We start from the raw sequence: 25,455 nt of genomic DNA on the forward strand, positions 1-25,455 counted from the left end.
CACATCATTGTCTGCCAAAGATTCCGACTAGGTGCATATCCAGTATTTCTGTAGCATCTCAGACTATATTAGCTAGTCCTCTGAAAACCACAGAGTAATAACAGTGTCTTTTCACTTCTCTGTGATTTTCCCAACTTTTTAAACAGTTCAGCTTCATAAACCTTTGGCAGAGATCAGTTCTTACTTATGTTTGAAAGCCACATTATTTATATTAATAGGATAGGAGATAGTCGCCTGACTGGATAATGCAAAACTGTGGTTCACTCATTTGAAATCTTACCAGTGGAGGAAATAGTCTCTCAATTAAAACATAGAATATATACACAGATTCTTTGATGAATATGAAATGTATATAACAAAGAGTGGTAGAAAAAAGAATACAGAGTACAGAAGACTGTCTTATCCATTATGGAACTACCGCCATTAACAGTGGGAGATGCAGAAATGGATCAAAGGAAACATATGACCCCACTGAATGATCCCTATGGAATGTTTTCAACCATTGGCTTAAAGCAGAAAACACCATGATAAAATAAAAAGTATGTTAATTGTTGGGAGCAAAGAATCCAAATACTTCATATTAGCTAAATAATAATAATAATAGCTTAAACTGTACTTTAAGTGGCTGAAATAATTTCAACTTTAGGAGAAACAGAATAGACTATATCTTGGCACCTTGAGTAGAGCAATCAGAACCAATATGCCTACATAATACATTTACCATACATCACTCACCATATATTTATGTAAGTTGTCCACAAAACTTTGTTGTGAACTACTTATTAATATTTCCTGTAAAATAAGAAATAAGGCAAGATGGTCATCAATCTGAAAGCTGGCCAGTCGAACAAGAACAAATAAAGTCTCAGCTTATTAGCCACAAACAGAGATACCATGTAGGAACATAAAAACAGAGGACTGGAAGAGACCCTCCAGTTCAAAGAAACGGAGAGCTGGAAGAGACCTTTCATTTCAACCCACTTGAGTCCAGCCCGCTCCTTTTGTGGCACCATGCCTTTCATAAACTTGTTGAGCTCCATGTTTAGAAGCCCCTAAGTAATCCCGGCAGGAGTAAAATATCCTCTGCTTTTCAGATGATGCTGTCCCAGTCCTGAATATCTTCATAAACCAATCTGGGTCATGAAATAAATGGAAATTATTCCAGCATAGGAGCTGTAAACGTACAGACATGGGTGGAGGCGGAAGAGTTGTACATTCATGAATTTCAGGGGTATGACTAGGGGAAAGGGTCTTGAAATGTGGGTTTTAGGAGCCAGAAAGATGTGTCATCTTTCAACCTGCCTTGGTATTCCTTGTTTAGGACAGCAGCTACGATATGTAGCTTGAAATTTATATTATTCTAATTAGCAGTTTTGAGTAACTAATGCTCAGGGCAATAGGAAACTGGTCACAGAGGCTTTGGTCCTTTAGTCCCTGTTTTGTGGGTAAGAGTAGACTAAGCAGGAAAAAAGTATTGTTTAATAAATAAAAACTACTAATTAGATATCAGGTACTTGATATTAGCTTCAAAGGTTTACCAAGGATTTTTTTCTAAGAGTGCTGAATGGCTGTAAGCCTACACTTTAGTTCATGTTATTGAATACAAGTTTAATAGTTAATAAGGTTAACACCAACTGTGATTTGATAGGGCTATTTAAAACTAGATTTGACAGCAGAAAGCTGTAGAAAATATGTTTTAAGGTACAAGCCTAATGTGGTAGGGAGACAGACTAGACGATGAACAACATTACATTTTACCCTTCTAGATTCTATTCTATCCCTCTAGAATAGAATCAATATATATAACAGGGGTTTTTTTTTACCATTATAGTTACCTCCAAGCCCACAGATAATGTAGGAAATAATACATAAACTTATTTAAATGGCACACTATCAATTGTGTTTTTAGTGAGACTGTAAAATATTGCAGCATGCTGCTCCCGCCCATCTTCCACTCCATCTAAGACCTTGGGCTGTTAAGGACAGTCTGATTTCTAATTTTGGAATTATACACAAATGTGGGTACTGGAGCACTTCTGCTATCTAAACAGTTCCCAAAAAATTTAAACACAGAGAGACACAATCAAGTTTTATCAGATAGATTACTAAGTAGGGCTTGCTGAGATACTTGAACTGCTAAGCAAAACAACATATGTAGCACATGTTTGTGCAGCAGTCTGGGAGCCTTAAAAATTCTTCCTGCCCTGCAAGGTGAATTCCACTGAATAACACTTTGTTCCCGTTAAAAAAAAAACACTCCTTTTCTGCAAGACATATGGAATTTGAAGCATCCAGGACAGCAAATTGCATAAGTATCATTTCAGGGCTTCTCTGGATACAGTGAAGTATTTCTCTGCCATTAAAACCAACAGCATTATCTAAATCTATCTATCTCAAGTATTTCTATAGCATCTAAAAGCTAGTTCTTCTGTAAGCACTGTTTTTAAGGCTTGTTCTTTGAAAAATAATTCCATGAAAATAGCACTGAGGCTTACATGATTATTATTTTCAGTGACTTTATACTAAATTTCCAAAGCTGCCAAGCAAAAAAAAATTTCTTTTCTAAGGATCAGCCCTGCAAATAGTCAGAAAATCAAATTATATTGTTTCTGCCTCATTCTTCATTTTTTGTTGTGAACTGTTATTGTGGATGTAGCTAGAAGGGCAGTATAAGAAGGGTTGGTATTATAAGAGCAGTGAGCAGCAGGATGGATACCCCAAAACTCATAGTGGGATAGAGTTCTGTTGGGAAACTTTTGTTCACTGAGATTAGCAATGCATGATATCTCCCATTCCTTTGTGGCCTCCTAAATTTCTTTGCAGTGAAGGGAACCTGCAAAGAAATACCACAGTTTTGTGATATTTCCTGGATCTGCTCTCTCCCTTTCAAGGATTTTTCACTAGAGAGTAAAATATGTCAAGTTTCTTGGAAGTCAATTCTGATGAATTTTAGCTTGTGTTTAAGTACCAGAGAACAGATAATGACTTGGTATAAATCATCATAGCTTGGTAAGTCAATGAAGTTATGACAATTTAAACCAGCTGGGGATATGTCCGCCTTTCCTCTAGGTGTAGGTGTTGGCTACCAGCACAGTCATTTCATATACATTCCTGAAGTACAGTTTCTTATAGGCCTATACATCCATGATAAAATTCTAGTCCCACTGAAATCAATGACTAAAGTGCCATTGATTTTAATGGGGCGCATGATTTCACTTGTGCAACTATTACAGGATCAATACTAACACTATGGCTTTTGATTTAATTTTCTAAATCTAGGAAATGATTAGGAGATAAATATACAATAAGAAAAGAAACCCATCAGTTTAGTCTTTTCCTTTTCAATACAGTATTTACTTTAAATTTAACATCCCGTTACCACCTTTTAAAATTATATTAGCCTTGTATCAGTTAGGAGTACTTGACTGATAATTCGTTGGTGTATTCCTGGTACTAGTACACTTTTCCAGTGTTTTATAAATTTCAGTCCTTATTCTTTTAATTAGAATGAAACATTTGACAAGAACAGTACTGCTGGATTCACTCAGACTTTATGCCATCTTTTCCTATTTATACATTTAATATATTTAACTTAATAATGAAAAGCAAACTTTCTCCACATAAAGAACTATATTACTAAGTTTTCTTCCTATTATTTTTATACTCATTCAATTTCTTTCAAATGAACAATATTGATATTATAATAACATACAAAGACCAGACTTAATTGTGCTGGGCAATATATAACTCTATTTTACAGCAACTATTTGCTAGGTAATATACAAATACTTTGCTGTAACCACTTCTGGATTTTTTAATGAACATTAATGGCAGAACATTAAGTGCCAAAAAAGGCACTTACATGTAGTGTGGATGTAGGAGCCCACACAACTATTGAGCATATGCAGTAGGCTGTGCTATGGCTGGGCTGGTACATAGCTCTGTGTCAAAAGTGATTATTAAACTCTTGTAAAAAGATAACTTTTTAAAAATTCTGAGCAAATCTTAAAACACTATAAGCATTAGAATTGTTTCCTATCCACTCAGCTGGATGGTAATGGTAATTTCAGAGCCACTGGCTAACATTTTACAGAAATCACTGAAGTCAAGTGAAGTCCCAGGTGACTGAAAAAGGACAAATATAGTGCCCATCTTTAATAAGGAGAAAAAGGAAGATCTGTGGAATTACAGACTAATTAGTCTGACTTTGATTCTTCAAAAGACCATGGAACAGTTCCTCAAGAAATTCATTGTGAAGCAGCTAGAGGAGAACAAGGTGATCAAAAACAAGCAGCATGGATTCACCAAGAGCAATCATACCTAACCAACCTGATTTCCATCTATGATAAAGTGGCAGGCTCTATGGATGGGATATTGCAGTACAGGAGAGACACCTTGCAGTAAGGCTTTTGACCAAATACTAAAATGATTACACAGTAACTGCAGTTACTGTGCAGTAGCATCCCAGCATGGTTGCCTAGTGATGCTTATTTCTCAGTAATTTGTTACTACTGCACAGCAGTGTCATATCATGGTTTGTGCCCAGTGATGCCATTGTGCAACAGTAACAAGCTACTGTGCAGTAAGTGTCTCATGTAGACACAGCCAGTGAGTAGTCATCAATGGCTCAATGTCTAGTTGGGAGGGAGATATCAAGTGGGGTCCCCCAAAGGTCTGTCCTGGATCTGCTATTGTTTAATATATTTTATTGATGATTTGGACAATGGGACATGGTACATGCTTAGCAAATTTGTGAATGATGCCAAGATGCAAGAAGCTATATGCCCTCAGGAGGGTAGAGCTAGGACCAGAATGACCTGGATAAACTGGAGAAATAGTTCACAATTAATCAGATGAAATTGAACAAGGAGAGGTGCAAAGTCCTGCACTTAGGATGGAATAATTGCATGCACAGATGCATACTAGGGGATGACTGGCTAAGCTGCAGTACTGCAGAGAAGGACCTGAGGTTTGCAGTCGAATAGCTCATAAATTGAGCGTGAGTCAACAGTGTACTGTGGTCACTTGAAAGAAAGATTGTCTGCACATTAACACCAGAAGTTAGTTTTAAGCATTCATTATATAGCTCAAAGTTATGCCACTTCAAGGTAGGATTATTTCTGATCCATGTTACCCAGCTCATGTTACGCTAAGGTGTAGCCACTCTAGGTTACATCTTAATGTAAACACCCTACCTGCCCCTTCCCCTGCTGGCCTGGATCAGGACCACTGCCCCCCCCGCCCTTCCCAGCACCCCATATCCCTGCTCACTGCTCCCCCCAACCATCTGCCCCACTTATTTGTGGCTGTTCGTGCTGTCTGTCCCTGGGGAGCAGACAGTGAAAAGTTAGCCTGCCTGGGTCACCCCCAGGAGGAGCAGCAGCCTAGCAGCAGTGGTGGTTGTGCCTGCTCCCCAGGAAAGACAGAGCAAGCAACCACAAATAAGTGGGGGAGGAGGCAGGGGTGAGCCTTGAGGAGCAGGGAGGGGAGCCCCAGGAGGCAATGCGAAAACCCAAAATGGGGGGGTGGGGGTCTTACCTTTCAGTCCTCCAAGCTCTTGCTGGTCTGAAGTACAACTGTTCCAAACTCGAGGTAGCACTACCACCCATCAACATTTGTACAGCTTACAGCGTAAGATGTAACAAGGCCTTTATACATGCCTCAGAGATAGGATGAGGGTTAATTCAATCACCTGATTTTATAAAGACTTTGCAAGCCTGCAGAAACCATGCTGTATGTAAATGTTCTGGTGTTAAGTATGGCTCACCTGGTTTCCAAGGCCCTTCTTTTGCATATTGAGCAAACCAGGCCCTGACAAATGATACTGCTGAAATGTATGACATCAAATGACAGGGGAAAGCTCACTGCAGTCTCTTCTGTTGAACAGCATTTTAATTCTGGGAGTGTAACATCCATCATTCAATCTCACCTGTTCCTGTCCACAATCAGACCTAGACAGGTTACAAGGGTGGGCAGATGAGAATAGGATGGGTTTCGACACAAGCAAGTGTAAGGTGATGCACCTGGGGAGGAACAACCAGCACCATGCCTACAGGTTAGGGAACTCCCTTCTTGTCAGTACAGAGGCAGAAAAGGATCTTGGGGTCATCATTGACTCCAAGATGAACATGGGCCGGCAGTGTGGGGAGGCAGTCAGGAAGGCCAACCGTACCTTGTCATGCATCCACAGATGCATCTCGAGCAGGTCCAAGGAGGTGATCCTCCCCCTCTATGCGGCATTGGTCAGGCCGCTGTTGGAGTACTGTGTCCAGTTCTGGGCGCCACACTTCAAGAGGGATGTGGACAGCATGGAGAGGGTCCAGAGGAGGGCCACTCGTATGATCAGGGGACAACAGGGCAGGCCCTATGAGGAGAGGCTACGGGACCTGAACCTGTTCAGCCTCCAAAAGAGAAGGCTGAGGTGGGATCTTGTGGCCTGTTATAAACTAGTCAGGGGGGATCAGCAGGCATTGGGGGAGTCACTGTTTCCCCGAGCACCGCCAGGAGTGACCAGGAATAACTGTCACAAGCTGGCAGAGGGTAGGTTTAGGTTAGATATCAGGAGGCGCTACTTCATGGTCAGGGCGGCTAGGGTCTGGAACCAACTTCCAAGAGAGGTGGTACAAGCTCCTACCCTGGGGGTGTTTAAGAGGAGGTTAGATGAACACCTTGCTGGGGTCTTTTGACCCCAGGATTCTTTCCTGCCATGGCAGGGGGTCGGACTAGATGATCTGCTCAGGTCCCTTCTGACCCTAGAAACTATGAAATTACTATGAAACTATCTTCCAGGAAATGTCCTAGCAAATTACGTACAATGGAATCAAAGTATCTAGTAACTGAAGGACAATAAAGTTGGAATATTTTTTTCATAGCTTTGTAGATGATTGTCAAATATAAGCGTGAATACAAAATACTATTGTGTATTGGTTCCTTGATTGGTAATTTCCCACTGTACCAAAAAAAATGAGGTTCCACTATACATTATCTCTGACTGGTGAACCTAATTAAAAAGATGAAATTGGACAATGGGTTTTTTCATAGATCCTAAATCGTCACATTATTTCCAGTACTGGGCCATTCTAGTCCTGGCAGAACAGCTTTCAGTTTATCTCCTGGCTAATGTAGATGTCAAAACTGGCTGCCTGAATCTGGAAATCTTAACAGAAATAGACTGTGAGTGCACTAGGTGCAGCATATTCTTTGGCAAAGTTTTAAGTGATCTACAAGGGATTCTTATACAATGAAGTAGAAGTTGTTTTCTATTAGGATTATTCAGGAACAGATAGTTACAACATCTGCTACTGTATCTCCCATCTTAAGATGTTGTGGTGGTGGCTATTATTTTAAAAGTATGGCTTGGCCTTAAATTCAGTCAAAGTTCATCTAGCACCTACATCAACTTATGTTTCTATTGAAGTAACTACTCTGTTCATACACCTTATAGTTAAAAGAAGTGATTCATAATTTAGCACCTGTGCATGTACCTACCAGCTGCTTAGATCTAATTTGTACTAAATTAGTGAAATCTCCATCTCAACCTTTAGAAAAATATTGATTGTCCAAACTGTCTCTGAATACTGCATTCATGAATACAATAATATCAACCAGAAGAATCATCCAGATCCCAAAACTAATGGATGAATAATTACCTTAACTGTTCCAGAAGGTTAAAGTAATTTTATGACTACATTCTAAATTCCTAGATGAACCAGTATCTAGGTATCCTAAAGCATCTTTATATGGTGCTCCAGCACTGTGTGGGGGAGGGCTTTAATTAGATCGGCTCTTGGGAGCTGGTCTAATTGAAGTGCCTACAGCATCTCATGTATTCCACACCCCACACTGCAAAATGGGGGCTGGGGAACTTTAACTAAAGCTTGTTCATCAAGCTTTAGTTAAAGCACCCCACCACCATTTTGAAGCACAGGGATGCTGAATACACATGACGTCGAGGCTGCTGGAGTGTGCTAATTAGCATACATCAGAGCAGGGGTTGGGTACATGTATAGGTGCCCATATTGATTATATCACAGCATCAACTCTGCTACAGTTCAAGTTAAGTGCTAATTTCTGATTAAAGGTTGACTAATAATTGAATGTACAAATACAGACTGGGGGTTGATTAGCTAAACTGCAGTATTCAAGAGAAGAACCTGGGATTACAGCAGACCAGAATCTGCATATGAGCCAACAGTGTGCTCTTGTTGCAAAAAAAACAAACCCCAAAACCCCCAACAGCATACTTGGTTGTATTAACATGAGCATCACTTGCAAATCTAGGGAAGTGATTCTGCTGCTCTATCCATCATTGATGAGGCTTCACCTGGAGTACTGTGTCCAGTTTCAGGTCTCAAACTTCAAAAAAGATGTGGACAGATTAGAAAGAGTGCAGGAGAGGGCATTAAAAATAATAAGAGGTCTGGGAAGTTTGATTCATGAGGAAAGACTAAAACAACTAGAGATATTTAATTTGGAGAAGATAAGAAAGAGGGTGGATTTGATAACAGTCTTCAGATACCTGAAGAGTGATTATAGAGAGGACAGAGATGGGCTTTTCTCTGTCACTGTAGGGGACAAAACTAGAGGCCTCAAACTGTACCAAAGGAAATTTGGGTTGGAGATTAGGAGGAACTACCTGACTATGAGGATGATTAAGCATTGAAACAAGCATCAAATTTTGGATGTTACATGCATGAATTAGATAAAGATATAGTCTCAAAAATAAAGTTATGTATCTGAATTAAATTCTGCTCCATACAGATATATGAGAATGATTGATGAGCATGTCGCTGTTTTCTACCTTTAAAAAAGTGGTTTTGCACTGTTTGAAAAGTAACGTTGAGTAGCACAGCTAACTTAAAATAAATGTCCTGTATATTACAATGTCATAGATGGTGTCTTCACATGGGTGATACACAGTTTACCATGGGGAATATCCCAATCCAAAGTTTCCAAATCAAATACAATTTGACCTCCGCTCACTGCCTTACCAAAAAGAGTGGAATGCATGTGCGCACACTGATAGGGGAAATAGTACTGTTCTGATATGTTCTTATTACAATTCCTGCAACTTAGTTTCTGATTCTGTGCACCCCCAGAGGCAAGTTTCTTCAAAGTAATATTTCAGTGGGAAGTAGGAAAGTGTCCACCGTATTCATGCTATGCAATATGTGTGAAACAATTAGAATGGAGAAAAAAACACAGCTCTCTTAGTAAAGCCAGGCTCGGGCAAGTATTAAGTGTATCACGGTTACAGTAAGTAATCTAGGAACAGGGCGTGAAAGTATTCAAGAAGCAACGCCTTCCAGGACAACTGCGGCAAATCTGGTAAGAGTCTTTGTGTTTAACTATGAAAATCCACATGGGATAAATCAGAGTCCTGGTCTGTTCAATAGTCATTGTAAAGTCAGCGTAGCACAAGCTGTCATTGCCAGCAGGTATGCTATGTTTTCCAGGACTGATATTTGTTATGATTTCTGTGGGGATGGGGACTCCTTCAGTGTCAGACAGCTCATCCTATGCACCATAGTCCATTTGCATTGGGGCTGGGGAAATCCTCTCTAAATCAAGGTCATGGAAAAGAAGGAAGGATTGGACCACTGTGAAGGAAAGAGTCTCATCATGATCTGTCTGGCTGTATAATTGCTGGCAGAAAAGAATGCCCAGGGCCTATACAAATAGTTTTGAGCAAACAGAGTTTATGAACTGCAATGGAGACATGGGCTGGTTGTGTGTCCTTCACATGGTGTACATGATTTAAAACTGGAAAAGATACTACTTCCTTCTGATTAGTTTATATACAGTAGTTCATAGATATACACCAGGGATGCGCTGACAGATACTAAAATATTCCTAAGAAAGAGTATTTTCTAATTTAAGAAGGTAGGGCTTTATTGACATCAAACAATAATGTAATCCAATAACATAACTATGCCATTTGCTATGTTGGGAAAGCTAAGCACCCCTCTATTACCTTCACTCATACAACACTACCTGATGTGAGTGCAAATGACAGAGGAAATAGTTAAGGATGTGCATTTGGTTGAGTGAATGCAAAATGGCAATGTCTACAAACCCATTTAAACACCAGCCTGTATATTACCATTCATGTTCCTGCAGTGTGATGTGCATGGCACAGCATATGTGAGGATAAGGGAGAGCAGTAGGTAACTAGAGGTGGGCAAGAGGGGCACAAGTCCTGGCAGTGCCAGATTGGAGGCCAGAGGATCCCACAGTGGCAGGAGCTGTAATGTTATCACAATATTAGTGCACTCTCTCTGTGGACCAATTTTTTTATATTCTTATTCTGAGACTCCAGATTTTTGCTTTGAAGTCCTGTCCCTTTTTATTGGTTCACAAGTACTCACAAATTGAACAGAAAAATAATTCATTGACAACCAACAATTCCAATATTGCATCTGCCACAAACCAATCCAATAAAATAAAACTATAGAGCCAAGAGATGCAACTGATACATTGCTCATGAATCTGTTCTTCCCTGGGGTTGCATAGGGGTGGAGTACATTGGGTACATCTGCTCATGTGCATTTTTATTCATAGAGGTCACTGACTCATTTCGCATTCAGAATTGCCCAATGACTGCAGGATCTAATAGCATGGAAGGGGGACCACTGGAGCAGGCTGGGCTTGGGCAGGATCTGGGCTAGGATTGTCTTACTGGCCATCATTCCAAACAATTGCTCATATATTTCCGTCTACTACTTGTGATCCCATTTCCTCATTGTACAATAATGCTCAATGTGGTCCCAATCCAAAATTTCCAAATCTGCATGTCCTGTCTTACAGTCTGACCTAGAAGTCTTGCTCCAGCTTTTCCATCAGCACCTGCAATGGCTTGTCTAACTAGCTCTCTCAAAATCCTGTCTCTTCCTGAACTCACAAAGTTAGCCTGGGGGTCAGCATCTGACAGCCTGCTGGAAGGAGAATTTTTTGGATAGCATCTCTGTTCAAGTGCTCAGTCGAGCTGTTGAAATGTTGCAAATAGAGCAGCAGGTTGTGAGCTATATGGGTCTTAAATGCCAGACTAGTTTATCTAAGCTAGTAGGTTACTTCTGGTAAGTAAGACAGTGGCAAGAAACTATTAGCCAAAGCCTTTATAGGAAGGGGACTAGCTGTATCCATGGGCAGAAATCTAGGAAGGTTTGAGAGGACTAAATTGTCCACCTATTACTGACTGAAGGACATCTAGTGAAACATATTTCTACCAGCACCTGCTGCCAGGAGCTGCTAAGATGGCAGCATCCATATTGATTAGCCTGAAGTGACACTGCAAATGTGGGTTATCAGTCCAAGTATAAGCAGCACTAGGACAATAGCATATAGGCCAGGTAGCTTGGGTTGAATGCACCATCACAGTCAGTTTAAAGGGTGCACGTGTGAATGGAAGCTACATTAGGGTGTGGTAGGCTCGCTGCTTTTGCTTAGCAAGCCCAGCTTGGAGAAGGACACTTTGGATTGCTGGAACATTTCCACCAATCAGGTAACAGCTGGGAGGGGTTTGCCCCACCCCTGCTCAGAAGGGTGGGAGAGATGCGAGGAGCCCCTAGACCTGACTGAAGACTGCACTTTGCAGGTCCGGCAGACTTCAGGGCCGGGGCCTCTGGTGGAAATAAAAGCCCAGCGTGGCAGTGACGGTGAGGAGAGAGGAGCTCCAGAGAAGACCATCATCTGGACCCTGCAATGCATCAATGGTGCATGGATCAGCACATGAAGCGCCGGCTCTGGGAGCAGCTCGAGGCTGCTCAAGTTAGCCCCAGCTCTAGGCCGGATAACCAGAGCTCCGCAGCGTGCCTCAGCATTGAATCAAAAGAGCCCCGATGCCCAGAGCAGGGCCAGGGAAGGGGAAAGATCCCAGGCATGAGACTGGGGAACCCATAGGTTCCCTGGGTCCCAAACACGGGGCACAGGGCTCAGAGGGAAGAACCCTCAACTCAAAGTCAACGGCTCCAGGAGGCCTGAGATGGTGTGGGGACTCAGGCCAGATCGACAGCCCCCAGAGGAAGGATCATAAGTTACCGGGAGCCCAGGTCCCACAGGGGAGGTGCCCCCCGGCAAGGGACCTTGGGGGAGTGAGTCTAAGGGGAGAAGACCCTATCCCATTTGAGGGACCTAGTGGTTGGAACCGACATACAGTGCATCTAATATCTGGTATAGTTATGTTTCCTATTCAGTATCTATTTCTATTGTTGGGTGTATTAATTCTGTATAATGGGCTCTGTAAGGATGTCTTTATTAGCTAACCCACTTGTGGTATAAATTTGCTGGATTGACTGTCCTGGGATCCACTCCTCTTCTGGGCCTGAGGCCCAGGTACTTACACGAATGCCCTCCCTAGGTCTGACTTCCTCTAGCTAACAGAGCTTTATATGTATATTTGTATCTATATCTGTAATTATAGCTATCTTAAAGAGTTTTATATATATATGTGTGTGTGTGTGTGTGTGTTGTTAGCTCAGTAAATTGTATATAGTTAAGTACTTTGGTCTTGGGCTAACTCTAAAGGGGAAAGAGAGATCCACTCAAAATTCTGGCATCCCTCTCACAGCACCCCCTCCTGCCTACTTGTCCCATCTGATTGAGAATAGGGCATACCCTAGAGTGTACCTGGGTTACAAGGAGCAAGGCTCAAGTAAGAGTCCAGGTGAACTCTTCAGTAAAGCCCTACCCTGACAGCCTGTCTTATGGCTGTCTAAACACCAATTGTCTCCTATGTGCAGCTCTACACACTCTTTCTGTGCCAGTCTTCCTATATCCAGAATGTAGCAAGCACAGAATAAGAGATGTGACATTCACAACAGCAAAAAAATGTTGAGGGCTGGAGTACATCATCAGTTGAGTTGGTTAGGAATTTTCCAATAAAACAGGCAAATGCCGATTCATCAAAACCAAGATGTATCATGGAAAAAGGTTTTGATGAGGTTCCAGCAAGCCACAGACTTCCTGCCTCGTTTCCTTCAACTTTACCTAGCCAGCTGCTAGTAAGCCTGGGCTTTCAGGATCCCTTACTATGAGGCAGCTTTACCATGTGGACTGCCTCAGGATCAGGACTCATGGGCCATGTCCAGACATGCAGGCACATGCAGTTTGTGGTGCCAAAAACCTCTTTACGGCACCACAAACCACATGCCTAGAACATTAAATCCTGTGCCATACTGCAAACTAGCTACCAGGATCCAAATTTGCTACCGGGACTCCCTGGTAGCAATAAAAAGCTTGGGGAATAAAAGCAGCACAAAGCACACTTATAACAAATGGAGGCTTGGTTCTCCAGAGAGACATTCTGCCTGGCATCCAGAGTGTCTCTACTTCTCCGTTTGAGCCCCTGCTGCTCCAGCATGCTGTGTGATGTGCTGGAGCAATCAAAAGTGTAGCAGGGCTCACAGCTACTGGCTGCTGAGCCTGCCTGGCACTCAGGGCCTGTCCTGGCCCCGAAGAGGCACCGAGGGTCAGCTGGTCTGCTTTAGAGCTGGGCACATGGGGCAGCTGTCCCACTGTTCAAGAGGCCTGGGCCCTGGCAAGTAGCCCCAGGACCTCAGTGCGAGGGCCACCCAGGCCATAGCTGCAGGCGTCAGTGAGTGGCAGGGAGCACCAGAGTCTACTGTTGGCAGCATGGGAAGGGCTGGTGCACAAGTTTTTGGGCCCCCTGCAAGATATAGTTTTGGGGCCCCCTGACACAAAGAAGCCGGCAGCGGCAGTGGGAGGGGTGGCAAGTGGCTGAAGAAGCTGTCAGCAGCAGTGTTGGCAGTTGGGGGAAGTGGGGGTGGTGAGAGGCCAGACTTGAAGCCGGCAGTGGTGGCAGGGAGGGTGACGAACATCGGGGGGGGCATGGTGAGCAGCTGGACATGATGCTGGCAGCACGGGGGGTGGCAGCAGGTGGGGGGGGGGGTGGCAAGTGTCCAGACTTGAAGCTGGCAGCAGCGGGGCAGAGGGTGGTGAGCAGCAGGGTGGGGGGGTAGCAAGTGGCTGGATGCGATGCTGGCAGCGGGGGGGGGCAGGGAGGGGACAAGCAGCTGGACACAGGGTGCCCCTTGGCTGCTGGGCCCCCTGCAGCTGCAGGTTTCACAGGATAGGATGGGGCTGACCCCGAGCATGGGCAACTGTAGTGAGGCAGGTGGTGAGACCCAGCTGCAGGAGTCTGCCCAGGCCAGGGACCCAGCTGGCAGCCCAAAGAGGTTACTGACCTCTTGACCATTTGGGGCCCAGTGGCTACACTGCAGCAGTTCACCCAGGAACACCAGAATGAGCACATTTAACAGGTGACTGCTGCACTGATGGCAGAGTGGGGACATGCCAAGACCTGGCAGCAGTGCTAAAGCAAAGTCAAGACATTACACAGGCAATTTCATGTTGTGCATGATACCAGTCTGCATTCAGGAGCAAGGCAATCCACCATGGGTCACTATGATGAGCTGGCCCAAATCATTGGCCCCACAGAGCCCCCCACCCCCCACTATTCCTTCACCACCAGGTGCAGTGACCAGACCTGTGACCTACCCAGAGTCCCCAGAGGCAGGGCCCTCCTTCAGGCCTGGAACAGCACTGCTGCCCTGCCATACCAGAAGCCAGGGCAAGGAGGGACTCATGCCAGGCAGGACCCACTGCCACAGCTAGGCCCAATGTGATCTGGGAGTGGCAGGTTTCCCAGCTCCTGTGTGAAACCAGTGGGAGCAGGGAGGAGCCTGAATCATGCAGGTTAGCAAAGGCCAGTCTCCGGTGGCCTCACCACCAGGACTCACCCACATCTGAGGCCAGATCTGGCTCCAGCTCCCCCCACACCAACCCAGGGCTCAGGAACCACAGTCTCCCAGCCAAGCCAACCAGCTGTCACCACAGCCTGGTAAATCCTGCACAGGGTGTGGGGATCTGGGACCCTTCCCCCCGCCCCTTCTCCTCCCTTCTCCCCTGGGTGGCTCCTCCTTGTGCCCTGCAAGTGCTCCCAGGCCATCTCCACCACCTCCCTCCCTCCTCTCCCAACCCCCCTTCCTCTGTCATGCAGGGGCCCTCTTCCCAGCAGGGGCAGGACAGACTCCTCCACTTGCCAGCAGTCCCATCTGGATGGAACTGGTCCCAGACATGAGGCCAGGGGAGAGGTGGTGGCATCACCAAGGCTGCATGCCTGTTGGGCCACAGCACTGCACCCACTGGAGCCAGTGGCGGGGGGCCCCAGGGTCCTGGAACACCGCATCTATCCTGGTAAGGGGAGAAGCTGGGTGCCACAGTCAGAGCCAGCTGTGATGCTTGTCCCCAGAAGGATGCCTCCAGGAGGAGCCCTGTGGACAAAAGCAGTGACACATAGGTGTCCCTGTGCCTACTTTGCAGAGACAAGCCTATGCTTATTAAATTTTACCACTTCTTCACATATGCCGACAGGAGAGCAGCCAGCCCAGGGCTGCCTGTTCTCCTGTCTCTAGGGGAGGGGGTCAGACTTCATGATTCGCTCAGGTCCTTTCCAATCCTACCAACTATGAAACCATGAGGCATGCTGAGCAAACAGGGTGCTGGCTGGGGCACATTATGCTACAGAGCAGGGGCTCCGCAGCATGCAGAGACAGGGGAGCAGGCAGCCTTGGGCTGCCAGTTCCCCCAACTCCTCATTTGTCCCAACACATGACACTGGCGTGCTGTGTGCCACTTTTTTTTTCTGTGTTTTTTTTTGGTTTTTTTGCTACCAGATAGCAAATTTTGCCCCAGCACTGCAAGTTAGCAGTGCCATGCACAGTTTAACATGCAACATGTAAGGTTGTGGTGCTGCAAAGAGGTTTGTAGCAGCACACACCTTGCAAGCCTGCATATCTGAACCTGACCTTAGATTTTACTAGTACCGAGGCACATTCCACAGGACTTCTGAGAAATGTCCCTATCATACAACAACTATGCAAAACTAGTACCTAGAATCAAACCTTGCGAAACTGTAGGCATCAGTCTCTGGACTTGGCAACTTGATCTGACTCCCACTTCAGGAAACCATTCTTTATTTAATTAATACACCTCAAACTCACCTCCTTTGAGAGTTGGTACTGGTAGTACATAGAAATCGGTATTTATACAGGCAACACTTGAAGGAGAAGAAAAGGTTACTTACTAGCAACTGTATTTCTTTGATGATACAGATTTACACTCCTCACCTTCTCTCTCTACTTCTTCAGGAAGAAAGGAAATGTGTGGATTGGGGCCACAGCTCCTTACATAAACTTGAACTGAACACTTGTTTTCTTACACAGTGTATGTGCAGATTCACATTTTTTCCGTGGGGTCCAGCTTCAATGCCAATAATACATGTGGTGCCCTGAAGTGAGAATCTACACTAACAGTATCAGTGTTCGCCAAGCAGAAAAACTGACCATAACTTTTAACAGTATAAAAGATTACTTATCATAATTATTCCAGATGCACACTATTCTGGAATAAAAGTCTCTTCCCTCTGGTGCAAATATTTTGTTTCATATTGGAATAAAGCCACTTTTATTCCATACCAGCATCCACACACTAATATAGCTATCATTACTACTTCAGGCTTTTTTGACTGGGTCATGAACAAACAAACAAATTGCACAAAGTGGGGGAAGGAACTTACTGCACGTTAGCTGCTCTGTTGTGACTGTCCTTGTGCCAACTCTTGCCCCATGATAAGTGGAAGTTAACCTGTGGCACTCAAGTCTTCAGTTAAACAGTGGTAAGTTGCCATTTATTAGCTTTTGCTTCATGTGAGAGGAAGAGTGAGCACACTCTTTGGAGCAGCTGAAATACAATAATTCCCCACCCTGTTTTAACCTGCTGTAATTTGTTCATGTGTCTATATCCTGATACTTAAGGCCACTTTGTCCCTAGGTGACACACCTGAGGGCAGGGGGTCCTGGTATGCCACCATCATCACACCTTCAAATATGAATATATTATTTTGCTGAGTGGGACCTGGACATGTCATATTTGAAGTAGTTCATATTTTGTGGCTGATGAGGGCACAGGACTAAGAGAAGTAAGACATACATACAGGCCAAAGATGCTTGCTTAAGAGCAGTGGTCACCAACCAGTGGATCTCGATCCACTGGTAGATCTCAGAGCCTCTTGCAGTAGATCTCAGAACCTCTTGGAGTTGATCTGAGGCTGGGGTGGGGGGCTGAATGCCCGCGTGCATGCACGTGCATGCCCCAGCCCAGCGCAGCAGGTCAGTCCATGGAGGAGGGAAGGGGCTGGGGCTAAACTGAGGCGCTCACAGTGAGGGACAGTGCCGCAGAAGCGGGAGGAGGGGTATGTTGAGTGGGGCCCCAGCCAGGTGGGACTTATCTGCTGGGGAGGTGCATCCCCAAATAATTTTTTATCCCTCTGCTTTGATCTGCCCCTGCCCCTTCTCTCCCCACAGACTTAACTGATGGGCAGTGGGGCAGGGAAGTGGCAGCAGCACGTGGTAGATCTTGGGTTGCTTTTAAATGCCAGAGGTGATCTTCTACTTAAAAAGGTTGGAGACCACTGCTTGAGAAGGGACTGACAGAAAAGGAAACAGTTTTTGTATCTGGCCATCCAATAATAGCCTGTTTACTGGGCCTGCAGTCAGGCCAGACTTCTATGAAGTTCCATTTGGACTGTGTTAGGAGTTGGTTCAGTCTTTTTTCCCTAGTAAATCTGAAGGCTTTAGTTTTCTAAGGTTCAAAATAACTAGAAGAGGAGAAAGTGTTACACACTTTGTAGACTCTGAAGCTTAGCTCAGTGCACTTCCTGGGGACTCCATGCATTCCTCCGTTCCATCATTCTCCTTGCCAAGGGACCAGTTTGCCCCATTCTCCCTTTCCCTCATTCTTCTTCCCAGCCCAGCAGCTGCCTGTGCACCCTGATACCCACTTCCCTCCATAGAGGTCACGGAGCCCCCTGACTCCAGTCCCATCTCCCTCCAGGGCGACAGAGTAGAGATTCCTCCCCTGCCTCCCATAACATCCTCTCTCTCTGTTCCATGAGCTCTGGGTCACATCAGCTCCACTGTCCCTCATTCTTCCCCCAATGTCTGGGCTTACATTCCCATTCTTCTCCTCATTCCCCGCCAGTTCACATATACTCTCCCATCCTTTACCCCATACCAGGGGCTCCAAAGGCCTTCCCTCCCCACAAGTAAAGGGCTTAATCTACCACCCTTTTTCCTCATCATCTCTATGCTAAGGGTTCTCTGCACCTACTCCTGATTATATACAAAGATCCCCATTCACTCCAGCATGCAAAGGGATCTGTGTGCACCCTCCTTGCACACATCATTCCTTCCCCCCATGCTATTATTGTCTGGAAACAAGTTTATCAGGAGGATAGGCAGAGATGAGAGAGTAGGACCATTTGGCCAGGAGGCATTAATGGGTGCCTTTGAATTCTTGTGTGATTTACTGAGAAGTAGTGCTTGAAGCTCTGGTTGTGCTAAACGGACAGCAGAAACTCAATATGCCCCTTACTTTCACCCTTCTGGTTTTTTTCCAATTTCCCCCCAAATTCATGGAGCTATCAATGCCCATAGCCCATACCATTCCAGGAAATTCTGGAACTAATCAGAGGGGCATTCAAAACTGGATGGTCAGACTGTCATGTTCTGGTTAGGCACATACAGAAATCCAGACAATTATAGACATGCCAATGAAATACGTATAACTTCTTTGCAAGCTTGGCCAAAAAAAAAGGCAGATCGTAATACGGAAGCACCTCCATTGTACCTTCTATCTGAGTCTCAGAGCTCTCAGTGGAGCAGAATCCACCTAGGGAGGGCTACATCTTGCATGCATGCTGGATCCCCAGGACCCAAACGCAGCAGGACCGGGGTGGGACCAGTGGATCTCTGAGCGGGCTGCTGGGCCTGTCCACTTCACCTCCCTGCACCCCTTGCAGAAGGGGCTGGCACTGCGTTCTGGGCGAGGCCTAGTGGCGAGCTCTGGGGGAAAGCCATTTCTCTCCCTTCCACCGACACCGGCAAACTTCCCGGCGCACAGCCTGAGTGCGTAATTTGTGGGCAAGTTCAAATATTTGCACCGTAAAGGAACGGAGCCTGGAGAAACCACCCTGAGTGGGGTGTGCGGGCGGGGGGCGGGGAGGGAATGGGATCCTTTCCATTTCACCACTTTTTTTTTTTTTTTTTTGGTAAAGAACTGTTTCGCGTCCCAAGCCAAATCAGGCCTAACAAATCCACGGGGCACGGGGATGTGGCCAAGGTCCATGAAGGCAGCAGTGACACGGCTGGTCCCTTGACCCCTGCTGCAGGAGGAGGAAGAGGTGGGGGTGCATGGAGAGCCCACTACCTGTTCCCTGAGCGGGGGCTCCTCGCTGTGGCATCCCTACACTGCGGAGGGGACTTTGGTTTGTTTGGGGGGGGTCCTATGTGGGTGCTGCTCTCCACAGAGAAGCGGGCAGGTCTCCCTCCAGCTGGGCTGCGCCCCACAGCAGCTGCTCCTCCGCCGGCCTCCTGCCGCGCCGCGCCGCGCCCCGCCCCGGCTCGGCCCGGCCCGGCGCGGTCCCTGTCCCGTCCCCCCGACCCCCCCAGCGCCTCTCGGTGACGTGAAGGGGCGCGCGGTGGCAGCACCTCCCCGCGCGCGGCTTAAAAAGAAGAAGAAAAGAGGGAGCGAAACATGAGAGCCCCGGCGAGCTGCAGCAGCCCGCGCCGGCAGCGGCGGAGCAGGCAGGCAGGCAGCCCCCCAGCAGCCAGGCGCCCGCTGCCCGGCCTCCCGCACCTCCCGTCTATGGGACCGCCGGGGCACGGCGGCTTCTCCGCGCCGGCCGGGGGCAGCGCGGCGCCGGCTCTGCCCTAGGCTGCAAACCTGTGTCCCCCGCGCCGCTCCCGCCTCAGCATCCTCCTGCCTCGTGTCTTTTTATTTTTTTTTTTTTGCACCCTCCGGCGGGTTTTTCTGCCCCGCTTCTCCCAGTGCTGCCCCATCAAGGCAACCCCCGCCAGCAGTGCCCCCCCCCCGCCCCGGCGATGATGCTCCAGAGACTCCCGCTGAAGCTGCTGCTGGTGGCGGCGGTGCTCTGCTTCCTCGAGGGCGACGCCAAGTTCGGGGAGAGCGGGGCCAGGAGGCGGCGGTGCCTCAACGGGAGCCCGCCGCGGCGCCTGAAGAAGCGCGAGCGGAGGCTGCTGCTGCTGGACGAGCCGGCGAGCGGCGCGGAGCTGCTGCCCTGCCGGGGCCACTACCCGCGCCTGTCCTGCTGCGCCCGGGCGGGCCGGCACGGGCTGCTGCTGCTGCCCGCCGCCACCAAGGTAGGCACCGCTTCCTTCTCCGGCTCGGGCACAGGCGGGGCGCCCGCGCGACGCGGCCTGCCGCACGCTCCTCTCTGCCCCCCGCATCGAGGCAGTAGCGGGGCATCGCTTGCCGCACACCCTCTGCCCTCCACACCAAGGCAGTAGGGGGGATATTGCCTGCCACACACTTGTCTGTGCCCCCCCCCCATAAAGGCCATAGCGGGACATCGCCTGCCGCTCGTCCTCTTCCCTCCAGATCCAGGTACGGGGGGGGGGGGCATTGCTTGTCACGTGCCCTCTTCCCTCCAGATCAAGGCAGTAAGGGGTATCACCTGCCACACACCCTGTTCCCTCCAGATCAAGGCAGTAGAGGGGGCATTGCCTTCCACACTTATCTGTGCCCCCCAAATCAAGGCACTAGGCGGGCACTGCCTGCCACACACCCTCTTCCCTCCAGATCAAGGCACTAGGGGGTCATTGCCTGCCACAGACTTACCCTCTTTTCCCCAGATCAGTGCATTAGGTGGTCATTGCCAGCCAAATATTTATCCTCCCTACCCCCACATCAAGGCACTAGAAGTTGATTGCCTGCCACACACTTACTTCCCACCCACCCCCCTCCCCATCTAAGAGGGCAGCTTGTTGGTCCAAGCAGGGCCAGATATGTGCTTGTGTTGTGTATAGAAAAAGCCAAGGTGCGGGTTTCTGATGGATCTTTCTACCTCCCCCCCACCCAACCCTTCCAGCTCTCCCCCACTGTGGGCAAGGCAGGATCAGAGCTGGATGCTGTGCTGTGGAGCCGGCAGCAGGTCCCAGCCCCCTTGGGAGATGCTGAGGCACTGGGCCAGGGAGGAGCAGCTTGGCTGGGGCAGTGGGGAAGTGCTGCCCTCACTCCACAGGGGTTTCTGGTTTATTTTTGCTCCCCATGTTTCACAGACCCATAGAAAATGTGGGTTGGAAGGGACCTCAAGTGGGCATCTAGTTCAATCAGCAAGACTGTCCCAACAGACAGCATCCCATCTAAGGCTTTGTTCAGCAGGGTCTTAAAAACCTCCAAGGATGGAGATCCCACCACCTCTCTAGTTCACCTGTCCCAGTGCTTCACCTCCCTCCTAATGAGAAAGTTTTTCCCAATACCCAACCTAAATTTCCTTTGCTGCAACTTGAGACCATTGCTCCTGTCATCTCCCACCGAGAACAGTCTAGCTCCATCCTCTTTGGGACCACCCTTCAGGTAGTTGGCTATCAAATCTTTCAAATCTCTCCCTCAGTCTTCTCTTCTCCACATTATGTTTGGTCAGGAAAGGTGTCTTATTAGTAGTAGTATTAGTATTATTGTTATTGTCATTATTATTTGGATGGGAGCTGGGGCTGGTGCATCACAACTCTCTGATCTCCCGGCTCTTGAGTGAACACATGCTTCCATCCATCAGCTGCAAGCAAGCGGCTCCAGCAAGGCCTCCAGGGTAAAAGGTCTCTGGCCTAAAGATTGTTTCCTAACCACTGATTTCTCGGGCCAGATATGGGTCTTCACTCTGCCTGGCATTGCCTAACTTCAAGATGCCTGGAACAGCAGCAGCTGGTGTGTTAAACAATTTCATTTAAGCAATATGTGTTCACCAGGGCGGTGGTTGAGACTTCCCAACCTGCTCATGCCTCACTGTGCAGAGGCTTTCTTTTTTTTTTTTTTTCGGGGGGTGGGGAGCAGAGGTGGGAAGAATCAGGGCAATGAAAATCAACCTTGCCTCCAGTGTCCAGGGGGAGAGGGAATTGCTGAATAATGTCATTAAGAATCACTGCACGTGAAATAAACAATCAGGTGTCTTCCTTCTCCCCCCTCCCCACCCCATTTTAGGTTTAATTAAGAATTCTTCAGTTACAGCACTGTAGTTGTCAAGGTCTGAGAGACTCTTGGAAAACTTGTGTTTCAGTCTTGCTGGCCCAAGCATAATAAAAAAAAAAAATAGCCAGCCTGAATCGAATTTTTATGCTCAGTTCACGGTAGATTTCACCCCATTCTCATGTAAACAGCTTCTACGAATCAACATATGTGTCTGGGTGGTATCTCTCACTTTGTTTTGTAACAAAAAGCCATATTGCATCATTTAATTTGCTCAAGTCATGCAAATAGGAAAAAATCAATAGGACAAAAAGGGGTCGACTTATCCTCCTCCCCACTAAACTGCTGCCCACACACAGAGTCCTGTTGCTTATGGCAAAAGAATAACAACAACACCATTGTGTTTGTTAGTTGGTTCACTAATGGGTGAAACTGGAGAACATCATTCTCCTTCAGTCCCCAGCTCTGTCCAAATGTTCATGCCTTTTGAGGGAGCATTTGTCCTATCCCCTCTATTCCCAGACGAGTGAGAACTATCTTACTACAGGTTTTCAGCTGCAGATCTCTCTTTATTCATACCATATGCAGCAGTAGTTTGAGATTCAGGGCAGATATATATCTTCTTGTTGTCCAAAGGCTGTGTCATTAAGCTGCTGCGTGATAACTGAATTAAGCTCTAAAATAACTACATGCAAACAACTTTGAGTCTAGCTCAAATGCATAAAAGCCAGAGTAAGGACTAAAAAAATAGATCCTTAACTCACCCCGTTTAGAATATGTAAGTATTGCAACACATATGCTATGAGAAATCACCCACTGTTTGGAGACCTCTGGGTTCAATATAGTGAATCAAGGATGGAGTTTCAGTCAATTTTGAATTTCCTGGCTAATGTAGGTTTTAGTTTCTTCACAATACTTAAATATATCTTTTATTTAACTCCCTTCTTCATGATGAGAGGTAGAAAAATATCATTGAAGCGGATTTTTTTTTTACCTGGTGTGCCATTCTATGTATTTTTGGATATTAAAAACTTCTTTATAAATACAGATTTACACTTGTTAATGCATATTATTTTACAAGTTTATAGAACAACATTCTTCACCCATTAAAAACATCTTGGTGGTTATGGCCCTCTCTGTTTTATCATGTTAGGACCAATTTCCAAAATTCATGTCATGTATAGACATTATGGATAGGGGGCAGTGACCATTCTACAGGAGACATTACAGATATAGCATACAAAACACTTGGACAGAATTTTTACAAAACCCCATTTTCTACATTGTTGCATAAAAATTACAAAAAAGTTCTGATGTTATATAGAAGAAATGTGTTAAATATTAATCCACAGGATGAAGGGGCTATCACATAAATAAGAATGTAAGCATTAAGAATTTTAAGGGTGGGTGTTTCAAATAATTACTGAGCATGCTCAGTAGACATTTTAAACTTCAAATTAACTTCTTGCTGAGATACTCTGAGAATCTTATGATCACATTACTGATCTGTATTTACAATGAAAATACTACTAGTCCTGTTGGCAAGCACTGCTTTAAACAAGTCAATGTAACATTCCACTGTCTCAATGACATATTTGCAAAATGCTGTTGATATTTAACTCTTTGTCTTCTAGCTTTGTGGAATACCCTCCTATTTATCATTAGAGTCAGTAAAGCCAAATCAAATATTGTAATATCAGAGTTTCTAAAAGTCTGCTCACAGCCAGACAAGCACAGAAGTCCTCCTTACCTTAGATGGTTTCCCAACCAAGGCTGTCAAGGAATGGGTGAAAAGTAATTGTTTTCAAGTGTGTCCTTTTACAATCATTTGTTTGCTCTGGCTCTTTCAGGAACAAAGGCTATTGTTGAACACATCCAACTAAACAAATAACTTATCTTGGGGTCCCTTTAACAGCTGCCTTGGTACAATGATCTATTTACATATTAGCCTAAAATTGAAACTGAACTCTTTAATGACATAATCTAGCAGTATAGTACAGAAGAAGCATATGTTCAACCCAACAGCTGAACAATCTTGTAGGCACATAATTTTAGACATAAATGCTCTTATACCAAATACATTTTAATGCAGTGTCTTAATTCACTGTCATATATTTTCTCTTACATCAAACCCAGCTATTTTTTCCAAATAAAATACCACGGCATATGCAAAACAGATGATTATATTAGATTTAAAGCATTTTTGCCTATTGAGTCTTGCTTTTATTTCTTCTTGCTTCCACTATTTTTATTCTTGATAAACTAATTTTGTAGGCTCCACATTCTCTCATGTTCCAATATTTATCTTACCTTTATTCTGTCTTTCTTTCCTGTGGCTAGAGATTAAAGGATGATCTTACAGATGTTGTAAATTAGTCAGCAGCGGGCATAATCATTAGTAGGCGTGTTGCAATAAATGTTTGGAAGTTTTACATATTTTCCACAGCATATTTTGTTTAAACCACTGCTATTAATGGTTTCACATATAACTTTTAAAAATTGAAACAGGATATTAATTTACAACTCTTTAAAAGGCCAAAGACATTGTCAATTTAAAAGGCAAAGGTCATTTTTAAATGTTTACCAAACATCCTACATCCAAAACAATATTTCAGCTTTGGGCTAAACCTGTTCAGTTTCCTTCAGTAAAACTAGTCATTTATTGAAACCAAAAATGGAATGATGACTTGGTTGCCCTTCAAATATACTTCAGACCTCACATAGAGCAAAGCATTGCCATTCTCCTATATTTGACCAGTAGGAAGACTGCATCTGATTTTCAGAAAATTTATTGATTCCAATTCCTTAATCTTCTGATTAGCTACTACAGGACCAAATGACATTCTCAAAATTGTGAGAGGAAGTAAATTCCTGTAGTCTAACTTCTAATAGATGGCAACTGACTGGGAGGATTAGGATCTTTTTGTTTTAGCCTTAGCTATTAAAATGGATCCTAGTATTTCTTGCTTATGTACATCTGGGCAGATAAATTTCCACCAGGAAAAATGAATTCGCTTTGATGGTTTTGTTTTTTCCCTGGGCACATCCAATAGAATTATAGCAATATATTTGCATCATTAGTGGAGTTAATTCAGTAAACAAACTCAGTATTCACCAGTTGCATTACCTACTGATGTTTCACCACATACAGTCATACCATTATCACAATGAAAACCTAACTCTTGAATGAGACCATCTCACAAATGAGAACAATTGGTTGAAACTGGGCCTTAGCAAGACAGGTGATGCTGGCGGACAGAAGAAAATATTTTGACGAGTTTGCAGCTACAGTGCAATTTCCTTTGATGGAAAGCACAGACCTGAAATTGGCCAATCCAGTATGCAGTTTAGGATTGTTCATGCTTCCTGATATTAAGCTCCTAGTCTTACAAGCGT

The 25,455-nt window shown here is 45.4% G+C and overlaps 2 protein-coding genes across 4 annotated transcripts in view; one reads left to right on the forward strand and one right to left on the reverse strand.

The window, feature by feature from the left end:
* The window catches only part of LOC149870487 (uncharacterized), a 293,036-nt gene extending 269,155 nt beyond the window's left edge, over positions 1-23,881 (reverse strand). Inside the window, exon 1 of the mRNA XM_090036321.1 lies at positions 23,810-23,881. The gene's annotated coding sequence lies outside the window, so the exon portion shown is untranslated. The remainder of the gene's footprint in view (positions 1-23,809) is intronic.
* The window catches only part of HHIP (hedgehog interacting protein), a 124,515-nt gene continuing 118,583 nt past the window's right edge, over positions 19,524-25,455 (forward strand). For 2 of the 3 annotated variants that reach the window (XM_090036317.1, XM_090036318.1), the window contains exon 1: positions 19,524-20,237. In XM_090036317.1, coding sequence (XP_089892443.1) covers positions 19,959-20,237 — 279 coding nt within the window. In that variant the 5' untranslated portion in view covers positions 19,524-19,958. The remainder of the gene's footprint in view (positions 20,238-25,455) is intronic. The other variant, XM_090036316.1, reaches the window with a different exon arrangement.

Source organism: Crocodylus siamensis, chromosome 2 (assembly GCF_052110815.1).
Source record: "Crocodylus siamensis isolate JL-2025a chromosome 2, ASM5211081v1, whole genome shotgun sequence".
Taxonomy (NCBI): Eukaryota; Metazoa; Chordata; order Crocodylia; family Crocodylidae; genus Crocodylus; species Crocodylus siamensis.